Below are 12,846 nucleotides of genomic sequence, written 5' to 3' on the forward strand. Positions count from 1 at the left end.
GACAAGGAGCAGTGAACTGCTTTATTGTACTTTTCAGGCGGAACGCTTCTTCTGAAGTCTTTTCAAAAACATTCCTATTCCTCCCCAAATATGTACATGTGCACGTCATTTTTATTTTGTTCGCTGCCTAATTTTCTATCTTTGGGACTTTCTCCTTCTTGTAATAAATTTTCCGGGGAAGGGGGGGAATGAACTCTAACCCATGCAGTTACAGTTGGAGGGCAGTCCGGTGGATATTAAAATGAGGTAATGTGAACAGACAAGTTATACAAATTTAACCAGAAACCATCAAAAACCCAGAGAATGATAATATTCTCACACAGAAATTTCCACCCAGTGTGGAAATGGGGGAGGGGGAGAGATGATGCCTTTTTAGGCAACAGAAAATCAGTTTCTCCTGTTCAGAGTCCTTCTAACAGAGCTTTATTTTATTTTGTTTTTAAGGGAGTTAAAATTTCAGAGACTAAGTTGAAATTACACATGCGTTCTAAAGAAGTATGTGGTGATACTGAGCTATTTGAAAAAAGGATCTGGCCAAGATCATTGCCTCACATGATGACGTGGAAGCTCAGCCACAAAATTACCAAGGGGAAAAAAAAAAAAGGTCTGCTGCCCCTGAGCTACTACCCATCCAGATCTAAGAGAGGATCAAGACCTCATCTCACATGGTAGCTAACTTTCATTGAGTATTTCTTGTGGGCCAGAGTTACAGAGATTAATTTTCACAACAACCCTATAAGGTCAATATTATCATCTCCATTGTACAGGTGAGGAAGCTGAGGTACACTTTTGTTAAGTAAGGTTACAGGGTTAATTAGGATAGACCCAGGATTTGAACCTAAAGACGGCTGATTCTAGCGGCCTTTGTTTTTTATCCCAATGTGAGAAAATAATCAGTCAACTGTAAAATTACTGGCTGAAGAATGCAGTAGAGAAGAACAGAGGCTGCTTTAACCAAGAAACAGGGCACTAATAATCCAGGATGCCATTCAATTTATTCCAGTTCCGCTTAGTACCATGTACCCACTTACCTGCGGAGTGTGGGAGAGGCCACATCTGGGTACTTTGCCCCAGGCTGGAGAGTAGCCTGAGCCGCACTGGACACAGGCTGGGCTGCCGGGTTCACTTTTACTGAGTTACAGGAAGCCACGCTCTCATTGTCTGAAGAGATACCTTTTTCCTTATCTGTCTGGTTGACCAGACCTGGCAGAGAGCTGCCCAAGGTGGTTTTGGAAGGCTCCCTCAGCTTGGGCACCGGTAGGCCTGCTGACTTGCTGCTGATGTTGGAATCTATGCTGCTGGTACTAGACCTGTTCCCAGCTCCATTCCGGCTATTGGACTTACTGGGCCGTGGCAAACTTCGGTACTGCAAGGTTGTCCGAGAGCTGAGAGATAGGTACCCATCGTCCTGATTCTGAGCCCCATCCATGCTTGTCTTCCGAGCAGTAGACCGGCCCACTAGTGCAGATGACTTTGGGATCTTGCCCAGTGTGGCTGACCTGCTAGTGACAGTGGCCCCACTGGCTGTGATCATGGCCAGACCGGCAGCCGAGCCGCTCTGCTTCTTGAACCCAAAGCTGTTGGCATTGGCAGTGGGCGTCCTGCAGCTGCTGGGCAGGGCCTTTTTGGACTCGTCACCACTGCTGCGGCCTGCGTCTGATGGGGACCGCTTCACCTGGGAGGCTTTGGGAGAAAGCCTTCCTTTCTCAGACACCTTTGCATCATCTGTTTTTCCTAAGAGAGAAATCAGCAAGGTTAGCCTGCAAACCAAGAACCTAGATGGTCCAGCTAGCCTATTTAAGATGCTCCTTTTCTCTGAAGAACTGGTTCACTTTTTCCTTGGTGAATGCAGTCCCCTTGGGAGGCAGAGGAAAGAGCTTTTTATAAAAATAATCTTGTCTATCACTGTCACCGTGAGCCTTTATATGAGATGTCAATGATTTTACTCATTTGCCAAGCAGGTGAAATTCACCCACGATAAAGCAAAGCCAGATAACCTCTGGGCTGTCTGGGAAAGAGGTACTGCATCTTACCAACATTTCCCCTCTCTGTCCACTAAAAGGGTATCCCTAACACTTCCAGGGAGCACCCCTAACTTCTTGCAAAAATACTGCCTTTGTTTACACACATTCCCTAAATCATGGACAACATCAACTTAACATACCAACCGTTTGCAAATACATCCCCTTAAACAGCCTGTACTGGGCACATAGCTAAACCAATTCAATCTGCCTTAATAGGTAGGCCATCTTCAGCTCTTAAGAGGCTTACATACTTACATATTTCCAATAGAAAAAAGGTAGTGATGTGAACCTTTATGAAAGCTCATTAGTAAAGGATTCTAAACTCTAGGAAAATATACCTGGGCATTTATGGGGACCTAAAAATACATCGTCAAGTCCTTACTGGAGTTACTACAGTTTTGGTTTCAAACTGACAACTATGACTGCACCTTCTTCTTACTTACCTGTTCCTGGGGTCTTCAGTGTGCCTGCTGGGGCAGCTGGCTTCGTCCTCGGCATGGTGATGCCCACCTGCGCCGTCATGCCTCGCCGCCAAGAGCCTGTCTGGGAGATAACGGGGTTCTTCCTGCCCGACGTGCTTTTGTCGGATTCGTCAGACACGTCAGAGGGATTCCGCCTCCACTTGGAACCTGGCTCCATCTTTATGCCGCTGTCTGACCCTCCGTCTGATTTCTTGATATCATCACCAGACCACAGGGAGTTCCTCTCCACCTGCGAGTGCTTCTCAGCGTCGGTCTGTGGACAGAGACTTCGTGAGTTAGTCCTCTCCAAATCCCACGCTAGGACGCCCCTCACTCCAGAGGCAATAATGCCGACACACTGGTTAAGGAAAAAAGAGTAACTACTTTTACAGTGTTTGGGCCTTTGTACCTGATTACCTTGCTCTAAAGTCTGACGCTTTTGGTTCAAGGAAAGTAAAGAATAAAAATGTGTCCTAGGAAGGGCATAAGGGAGAGAGCCCTATGGAGGAGAAGCCGCAGAGCAGACATAGATTGGGCAGAATTCAGTGTCAACTCTTCGGCACTCAGAAAGCAGCCTCCTGCAACTCCAGCATTCAACCTCCCGGCCTGTTTCCCTTTGTTCTGCCGTCTTCCTATCACTCCAGTGGCAGCAAGATCTGTGGATCCAGCACAGTGCCACAGCCTCACACACCGAACAAGCAAGCAAGTGAGGGCGCCTGCTAGTTTGACTCAGATCAGCGAGAGACGGGAGCTGAGAGGGAAGAAATCCTCAAATGCCACTTTCCCAAATGCTAAAAGCCAACGGATGCCGCTCCCACCCCAGCCTCATTTCTATGCCACTGCTTTGCTCCCTTTGTGGGATGTTCAGACGAGGGATATAATTAGCGGGCTCTCTTTGGAAGAGCCCTGACCTGCTGGCCATGGAACCCAGGAGGGGACAGAGAGTGATGTTAATCTGCTGTAGTTAAAAGGCATCACGCTAACCAGAATGCTTTGGGGGGCTTCCTCCGAGGGGAACACCAGAAGGGAGAAGGAGCTGCATGGGGAAGGGAGGTTTGCAATACTTCTCAGGTTTTCATTTTCAGAAACAAGTCCTGTTTTTGCTGTACTTAACTACCGAGAGTGGAGAACATCAGCAAGGCGGGAAATGAAAATGAAAACCTGTCAAAAATTCGAGAGTGGTATGGATTCCTTCCTCCACTGAATACACTGGCTGAATGGGACAAGCAGCCCAGGTTCAACTGCCTCTCCATCACTATCACGGCTCCACTCCCTCTCCCCACCCCTTCACGCCTTAGAAGGCCACTCATCCATTGCAGGCACTTTATGCGTGCCTTCATTTGTTCAGTCATTCCCAAACATGTACTGAGTGCCAACTATTTACTAGACACTGGAGACATGATGAGAACAAAAACACACTCCCTGGCTGTGAGAAGCACATTATTCTGCTGTGGTGAAGGACACAGAGGCAGGGGCAAGGGGGTCCCCACATCTGGGCACAGAGCAGGAGCTTAATCAAGGCTTGATGAGCAAAACCAGTTACCAGTCAAGTTGATTCTGACTCGTGGCGACCCGTGTGTGATGATTAAATGAACAAATAAACACAAGCTTTTCAAGCTACCACACACTCTCACAAAATCATATCATTTGATCCAGGCCACTATCTGGTCAAGGAAGGTAAGTAGGTATGGAGTATTGTCTTTATCTCCACTATAAAGATGAAAAAATTAAAGTTACCCACTTACTGCCTCAATTACCTCAGCCCACAGGAATCTTTCCTTCCACTAAACACTTTCAGTACATTCATTCAACCAGAATTTATTTGATGCCCACTGCTGTTTGCCAGGCACCATGGAGAATCTGAGAATCTGTGGGCAAGACTGATTTCAACCACTCATGGGGTTTATGATCCAATGAAGGAGGCAGAGATAGGCTAAGTGAATACAAATGAATGTGTAATCATGAATTATGAAGAATGTTATAAGGAAAAGAATGAGTAGTCTGGGAAATACAAGCATGGACTTAGTTTATACTATGATAATGGGGGTAAAAAGTAAGGCCTTTGTGAAGACCTGCTCTAAAGAATGAGGAAAAAAAAAAAAACACCAAGAGTTTAGGGACTAGCATGTGCAAAGACCCTGAGGCAAGAGAGAGCTTGCCTCTGAAAACATTCATTTGTTCATTCAACAAGTATTTGTTAGGGGACACTATATGCCAGACAAGGTTATTGGCACTGGAAATACCACAAGGAACAAAACCAAATATAAATCATTACCTTCACAGAGCTTACATTCACGCATATTCTAATACACTCCAACAGGGACTAGAAAAATTCAGTTCAGCACATATACCACATCCTGAGTCACTGCATTATGTATTCCTTTCCTATGATTATATCTTATTTCCCCAAATCAAACTGTAGTGGTGTGAGTAGTAGTAACAACGAAAATTTATTGAGTACTTACTATCTGCCAGGCACTGTGATAAAGTTTAATTTAATCCTTACTTAAAAACCTATGAGGAAGTTACAATTATTTTTCATCTTATATGAAGTGCAGAGTAGAAAAGAAATTACCCAAAATCACACAGCAAGGAAGTGAAGATGCAGGGATTTCAACTTAGGGAGTCTTACTGCAGAGCCCATGTTTTAACCAGTATGCTGCACTGCCTTCCCTGAGGACACGTCCGGCGATGAGATATTTCTGCATCCCCAAAAGCACCTAACACAATACACCCAATGGAGTCTCTGTCCATATTGACTGGCTGGCCTGGTAGCTCCTTGACCTCAATCCTGAGGAAGCCATCTGTTGGGTGCCAGGCTCTACCCCAGCCTCCCCTAGAATCCCGATTCACCAAAGGTAAAGAAAGAGAGAGCACATGTCCCTAACCCAGGACCGTGGCCTGAATCTTCCTCTCTGGAAAGAATAATCATCCAACCATCCCAACCCCCACAACTTGGACCAGGGTAGTAGCCTTCCCAGCTCTACTCTGAATAGCTGGGCATTTGCCCTAGGACAGTTATTGGCTTTGCGTTGACATTTACTTACCAAACTCTTACTGAGCTATGTGCCAGGCCATGTGGTGGCACCACTGAGGATTAAAAAGTGAACAATTCCCAGTGTCTCTGTTCCCAGAGCTAACAATAGAAAGGCCTGCAGGAAATCCACACAGGGTAGAAATGCACGAAGGTTGTAGCCTCCCTTTGTCCTACATATTTGCCCGTTATTTCCATCTCCTTTTCGAAGGCTTTCTTTATTGCCCCTAATTGGAAGTCCACTTAACCAACCAGGAGGGAAGGTTGGCAAAAATCCATATATAAGCTGGGAGAAGGCCTGGATGATTGGAGTGTGTACCACAGAGGGTCCAATCTTCTGAAAGTGGGAGGGTAGAACCATGGTGGAGCCTGAGGGGCGAAGAGAGGGAAGCTTGGCATTAAGTGCAGAAAAGAGCATAGGCTTTGAAGTCCGACAGACTCAAGTTCAAGTACTGGGCTCGGCCACTCATTTGCCATGTGTGACCCTGGAGGAAGTTACATAACTTCTCTGAGATCATTACCTGGTGTATAAAATGGGATGATAACAGATAGGTCTCTTAAAGGGTTGGTGGTGGACTCAATGCGCTAAACATGGAAGACTCAATGAACGGTGGCCTTCTCATCATCAACATCAACCCCAACTCATTATCACTACCAACACCATCGCCGCCTCAGGAAATCCCCAGCATCCTGCTGTCCTGCTCCTTCAGTGCTTATCCCATTTTTGTCTTGCATTAGGGTGAACTTCTCTTTCCCACTGCTGAGCCACAAGCCTCTAGAAGCCAGGGACACTGCCCTCCTCATGCCCATGTCCCTGCAAATCAAGAAGCTAAACTGGCTGAAGTTTGAGCACTAAAAATAACAGAAATAGTTATCAATGCTGTCAGCATCATCCCACCACCTGCCACTTATCTTGCCAGGCCCTCTGCAAAGTCTCTTTACATATACTATTTGCTGATCTAATTCTCTGAGATTGAATTATTATCCATATTTTATAGAACTATAAAATGCAGGTCTAAACACGCAATACAGGGAAGGTCAGCTCAACTGGACTGGACCTAAAGCAAAGCAGTTTCCTGAATAAACCGGATGCTTTGAAGGTCAGCGGAGCAAGGGCAGGGGCTTGGGGACTATGGCTTCAGGGGACATCTAAGTCAATTGGCAAAATAAATTCTATTAAGAAGACATTCTCCATCCCACTTTGAAGTATGGTGTCTGGGGTCTTAAATGCTAACAAGCGGCCATCTAAGATGCATCAATTGGTCTCAACCCACCTGGATCAAAGGACAATGAAGAACACCAAGGTCACAAGATAATTAAGAGCCCAAGAGACAGAAAGGGCCACATGAATTAGAGACTTACATCATCCTGAGACCAGAAGAACTAGATGGTGCCTGGCCACAACCGATGACTGCCCTGACAGGGAGCACAACAAAGAACCCCTGAGGGAGCAGGAGAACAGTGGGATGCAGACCCCAAATTCTCATAAAAAGACCAGACTTAATGGTCTGACTGGACTAGAAGAATCCCGGCGGTCATGGTCCCCAAACCTTCTGTTGGCCCAGGACAGGAACCATTCCCGAAGACAACTCATCAGACATGGATTGGACTGGACAATGGGTTGGACAGAGATGCTGATGAGGAGTGAGCTACTTGTATCAGGTGGACACTTGAGACTGTGTTGGCATCTCCTGTCTAGAGGGGAGATGGGAGGGTAGAGGGGGTTAGAAACTGGCAAAATGGTCACGAAAGGAGAGACTGGAAGGAGGGAGCGGGCTGACTCATTAGGGGGAGAGTAAATGGGAGCATGCAGTAAGGTGTATATAAGTTTATATGTGAGAAACTGACTTGATTTGTAAACTTTCACTTAAAGCACAATAAAAATTATTAAAAAAAAAAAAAAAATGCAGGTCTAAACAGGAAAAGTAGCTTGCCCTAAGTCAGAGGCAGAACACAGTGGGCAAGGAAAGGGGTGCCTCACCCCAGCTACAGAGAAACCTCATCCCCACATCCACACCTACATCTAGAGGCAGCACAGGCAAAGAAAGCCTGAGAACCCCAGGCTTGCTCAGGGCCACACGGGGCAGGGATGTTTCCCACAAAATTCAGGATTTTATTTCCTTCAGTAGCAAAAAAAAACCTGATATGGTATTATCTTTTTCCCCTGTGCATTTTATTAAAAATTTTATGGGCAGTGAAAATTAAAGGAATCTTGACAGATGCTTCTTTGTCCCTCAGCACCTGGAATAGAATCTTCCACAGAACAGAGAGAAATATTGAACAGCCAGTGACACAAATGCATAAATAAATATACGGGGGAGAGATGTGTGTTTTTTAAAGCCTTCTACCATCAACACACTGTCCTAAATATAAAATGCTGCAAAATATTAGATCAACTGCTTTGAAAATGCAAATAAGATAGGTTACAACTACACTCAACTTTCAGTTACTGACATGAATAGAGGAGAAGGGAGGCAGAGAGACAGGTAATCCAAAGGAAATTGAGAAAGAAAAAAAGGTAGCTTGAGAAAGAAAGAAGGTAACTTCTGAGCAACCACCAAGTTATCAGGCACTGAGAGAAACATGTTTGCTTTCACACTCACCCTTCAAGATAGGTCTAATTGCCCCTGTTTTATGGATAAGGAGACAATGGTTCAGAGAGGTTGATTAGCTTTATACAAAGATGTGGTATAGTGAAGAGCTCAACCCAAGACCCCTGACTTCGAAGTCCACACCTTCTCCACACTCACTAGCTCTTCTGGAAAGAGTCGCTCAAAAGGCTCTCAGACCTCAAGCAGGGGGTTCTTTCCACAGTACACTGAGGAGCGGAGTAAGCACGGAGGCCCATGGCTGGGTATCTGGCATGTGTCACCTGCCCTGTTGAGGGTCCCTTCAGTGCTCCCCAATGTCCTTGAGGAAAACAGAATCACTCACACACAAAAGAGACTTCCATCTTCAATGATCGCTCCTTCCAGTTTCCGCCTCTTCCTCTTTGTCAGCAAAATGAGGCTGTTCCTTAGGTTTTCCAGGCAATAACTTCCTTGTTCCTTAAACACACTTCCTTTTAGCTGTTCCTTAGAGGGTTTTCAAATATGAAAACGTAGTCAGGCAACCTGTCCTCAGCCTGCCTTCCCAATGGACATGCTGAGCCACCTTTTCCTGCCTCTCCATGCCTTGCCTGGCAGAGTGTTCGCTGTCCATTCGTCCTGCGTAAACCAGTCTGTGATAGGAACTCGAATGAGCCGCGTACAGAAGGAGCAGCTCTTGGAAAAGGATGGCAGCGCATATCTTCCTATTGCCTAATGTGGCTCAGAAAGGAGTAATGGCCCTTAGCATGCCTCAGAGTGATATGGGGGAGGGAGGGCGGGAGGCTGCAAACTATGCTGATTCAAATATTTTGAGATGCCCTCTGGACAGGAACAAAGGGATGTCACTAAAGATCCATTTAAGGAAATCATCCTGAGGGAAATCTTAGTTACCATTGGCCCCAATCTGCATTTATTTTGTTCCAAGAGCTACTTTCTTAGTATTTAATTCTAATATTTTAAACTCAGGTGATTTTTTAGGAAAAACAACCTAATGAATATTAAACACTTTACCTCCCCTGAAATTAACTTCTGATCTTGATCAAAAGGCAGGTTTGTGACACCATTCATAAGATGAAAGCAAAGATTTAATCAAAGAGGAATGGGGCCATGGCATTAACCAAATTGAAGTACATCAAATAGGAAATCATTTGTAAATTCTAAATGTGTGTGAATATGGAATACAGAGTCCTACTCTGACTTTGTGGAAAGGGAAGGGAACAAAGACAAGGAAATTCTTCTAATACCATGTTTTACTGGGGCAAGCCTGATGCTGCCTTGTAAATAAACAAGAGAAACCTCACCGGTTCACTGAACTCTCAGTCTCTCTCTCACTCACACACTCTCTCTCTAGTCCTCCAATTCCTGCCTGTCTCCTGATTATAGAGGTCCAGGTGGTTAATTCCTTGGCCCTCTCCTCAGTATCTAAGGACGGTCTGGAAACTGGTTGTACTGTTTCCCTGAAATTACAGTGAGTCTCAGAAAAATAATTACAGTTGGTGGACATTGTGACATCTGACAGATAGTAGGTGGTAGCAGCCTACTAGCTTGGCTGGGGGCTTCCGACTTGTCTAATCACTGATTAAATACTGCTCAGGCAGTGCGGCTTAGTTTTTTTTAATAGATTTTTTTATTGCGGTATAACGTTCATATAATAAAGTACACAAATCTGAAGTATACAGCTTGAATAAAAAAATTTTTTTAATACATTCTATGAAATTAGTATACCCACATCAACTACCATGCATATAAAGATACAGAACATTACCAGATCCCTCAAAGCCCCATGCCCCTTTCCATTTACTTGCTCAGTTTTTTTTTTTTTAACCACCACCACACCATACCCTCGCCCCCAGCAGTAATTAGAAACTCTAGCAAAAACGAAAACTCAAGAAGGAACAGGCAATCCCAGAGGCAATACCTAATATATTTTATCAGGCAGTCAATGTTCACATTTCCATGGGGCAGAATTACTCCCACACTCTGACACATCCTTTATTTAGTCCTATCCTTGAAGAAAAAATATCTTTAGAAGCAAAGAGATATCCAAAGCAACTCCTATTTGTACAGAGTGAAAAGCAGCTGGGAAAGGAAGAGGGTGCAAGTGAGGGGCACTGTTAGATAGTTCTGCCCTCCCTGAGGTCCCTCTGGGAGACTGTCCAACTCAGTGTCCCCATCGGTGGGAGGGACCAATCATGAAAAAGATTCCAGCCCACATAGGCCAGCATCAACTGCCACCCTGGCTGGCCAGTGCTCCTGCCCTAGTGAGTGAAATGGGCCAGTCAGTCACAAGCTGGGGACTAGCAGTGAGGATGTTGTTGTTGTTAGGTGCGGCTGAGGGGATTTCAACTCACAGAGACCCTATGTGACAGGGTACAACTGCCCCATAGTATTTTCTAGGCTGTAATCTTTAAGAGGGCAGATCACCAGGTCTTTCTCCAGTGGAGCTGCTGGGTGGGTTTGAACCACCAACCTTTCAGTTAGCAGCCAAGCACTTAACTGTTGTGCCACCAGGGCTCCTTGTAGTGAGGATGGTACCTTACTTTCCCACCAGTAAAACAGGCTTCTAAAACCAACCCCTTCCAGTCACAGAGGAACACTATGAGGGCAAGTAAACATGCACACATGAAACATCAGGAGATATCAGGTAGCACTGTATTTGAATCATCAAATCTGAGAGTTTAAAGCAGGGATTGAAAACTCAGGCGCCCCAGGGTCAGGTATTTTAAAGTATGTAGCTGGCTGAGTAGTGGAGCACATTGGGGCGTGTGTGACCCATCGAAAGAGTGCAGGTGCTTTGACACCAGCTGGTTGTTGCCATGTGGAGAATGTTGCCTCAAGGAAGCAAGATCTTCTGATTTTCAAGAGAAACCAGAAACACATTTTCATGTGAAATAACCCAGTTTTAAAAATTTTGACAAGGAATTCAGTTTACAAAAAGAGTAATACAGTGAGGCAAATAAAACACACCGGCAGGGGGATGGGACCCACAGACTGGCAGCTCCCAGCCTCTGGTCATCCAGCCCAGGGTTCTCAACCTTTGGTCCCGCCCCATCACTCTTGTTCCCATGGACATCAGTGGCTGTGGCCAAGATTCGCAGTGTGGCAAGGAGGAGACATACCATCTAGCTAAAAACTGCCCATCGAGCCAACACCTCACTCTAAATCAAACAGATTACAAAACGGAGGCCCAGGAAGGAAAAACAATTTACCAAGACCACAGCAGTGAGTGGTGAGACCTCCCAACTCCCAATTCCAATGCCTGCCCTCTTTCCTTGGAGGGTAGAGGCCAGAATCGGGGAACTGTAAGCACAGACAGCAGAAAGTTGGGCCTCATCTCATTAATATGGGTATTCTGTTCACCCCAAATGTCCCTCTCATCCCATAAGCCCAAGACTCCCTGCCTGGGGGAGGGGTGTCCCATGTTTCTTACCTGCACATCCAGGTTTTTGCGTGATGAAGCAGGTGTGTTGGCATAGGAACTGATGGAGGAGCTGGTGTTGATGTCATCAGTGCTAAGGTTGTCTATGGTGTCGCTGATCCCGCTGCTAACAGAGCTGCTGTCATCCCAGCTGCCAAGACAAACACATCCTGAGCACCAAAATCGCACGCTGCTCCAGCTCAGTCTGACAAAGCAGACAGATGAGCGTTGTCCCCTAAAGGCCCCTCTCATGAAACCCCAGACAAAGCTCTTTTGCCTATGACGTGACTCACCTTCCAGGATACTACCCATTTTTGCTCTTTGGGATCAGCAGCTGGGAACAGTGGCTGATACCTACCTTCCCTGAGCAAACAGAGGTGAGTAAAGACATGATCCACTTCCCACCTCATCCTCAGCTTCATCTCAGGAACTATATAAAAGTCCATTGGGATTCCTCTACACCAACAAAAAGAACGTCAAAGAGGAAATCACCAATCAATACTATTTACAGTAGCCCCCAAGAAGATAAACTACTTAGGAACCAATCGTACCAGAAATGTAAAAGACCTATACAAAGAAAACTACAAGACACTACTGCAAGAAACCAAGAAAGACCTACATAAGTGGAAAAACATACCTGGCTCATGGATAGGAAGACTTAAAAGAGAAAGTCTAACATTGTAAAAATGTCTGTTCTACCAAAAGAGATCTATAGATACAATGCAATTCCAATCCAAGTTCCAACAACATTTTTTAATGAGATGGAGAAACAAATCACCAACTTCATATGGAAGGGAACAAGGCCCTGGATAAGTAAAGCATTACTGAAAAAGAAGAACAAAGTAGGAGGCCTCACTCTACCTGATTTTAGAACCTATTATATTGCCACAGGAGTCAAAACAGCCTGTTACTGGTACAACAACAGATAAAAGACCAAGGGAACAGAATTGAGAATCCAGACATAAATCCATCCACGTATGAGCAGCTGATATGTGACAAAGGCCCAAAGTCAGTTAAATGGGGAAAAGATAGTCTGTTTAACAAATGGTGCTGGCATAACTGGATATCCATCTGTAAAAAAAATGAAGCAAGACCCATACTTCACACCATGCACAAAAATGAACTCAAAATGGATCGAAGACCTAAATATAAAATCTAAAACGATAAAGATCATAGAAGAAAAAATAGGGACAATACTAGGAGCCCTAATACATGGCATAAACAGTATACAAAACATTACTAAAAATGCAGAAGAGAAACTAGATAACTGGGAGCTCCTGAAAAATCAAACACCTATGTTCATCCAAAGACTTCACCAAAA

At 45.0% G+C, this 12,846-nt stretch overlaps 1 protein-coding gene across 6 annotated transcripts in view; it reads right to left on the reverse strand.

The window, feature by feature from the left end:
• Positions 1–12,846, reverse strand: part of NAV2 (neuron navigator 2) — a 459,088-nt gene that overhangs the window by 69,853 nt on the left and 376,389 nt on the right. For all 6 annotated transcript variants that reach the window (XM_023550786.2, XM_064288347.1, XM_023550784.2 and 3 more), the window contains 3 exons: positions 11,538–11,676; positions 2,468–2,759; positions 1,032–1,734 (listed from right to left, as the gene is read on the reverse strand). In XM_023550786.2, coding sequence (XP_023406554.2) covers positions 1,032–1,734; positions 2,468–2,759; positions 11,538–11,676 — 1,134 coding nt within the window. The remainder of the gene's footprint in view (positions 1–1,031; positions 1,735–2,467; positions 2,760–11,537; positions 11,677–12,846) is intronic.

The sequence above is a fragment of the Loxodonta africana genome, chromosome 7, assembly GCF_030014295.1.
Source record: "Loxodonta africana isolate mLoxAfr1 chromosome 7, mLoxAfr1.hap2, whole genome shotgun sequence".
NCBI lineage: Eukaryota > Metazoa > Chordata > Mammalia > Proboscidea > Elephantidae > Loxodonta > Loxodonta africana.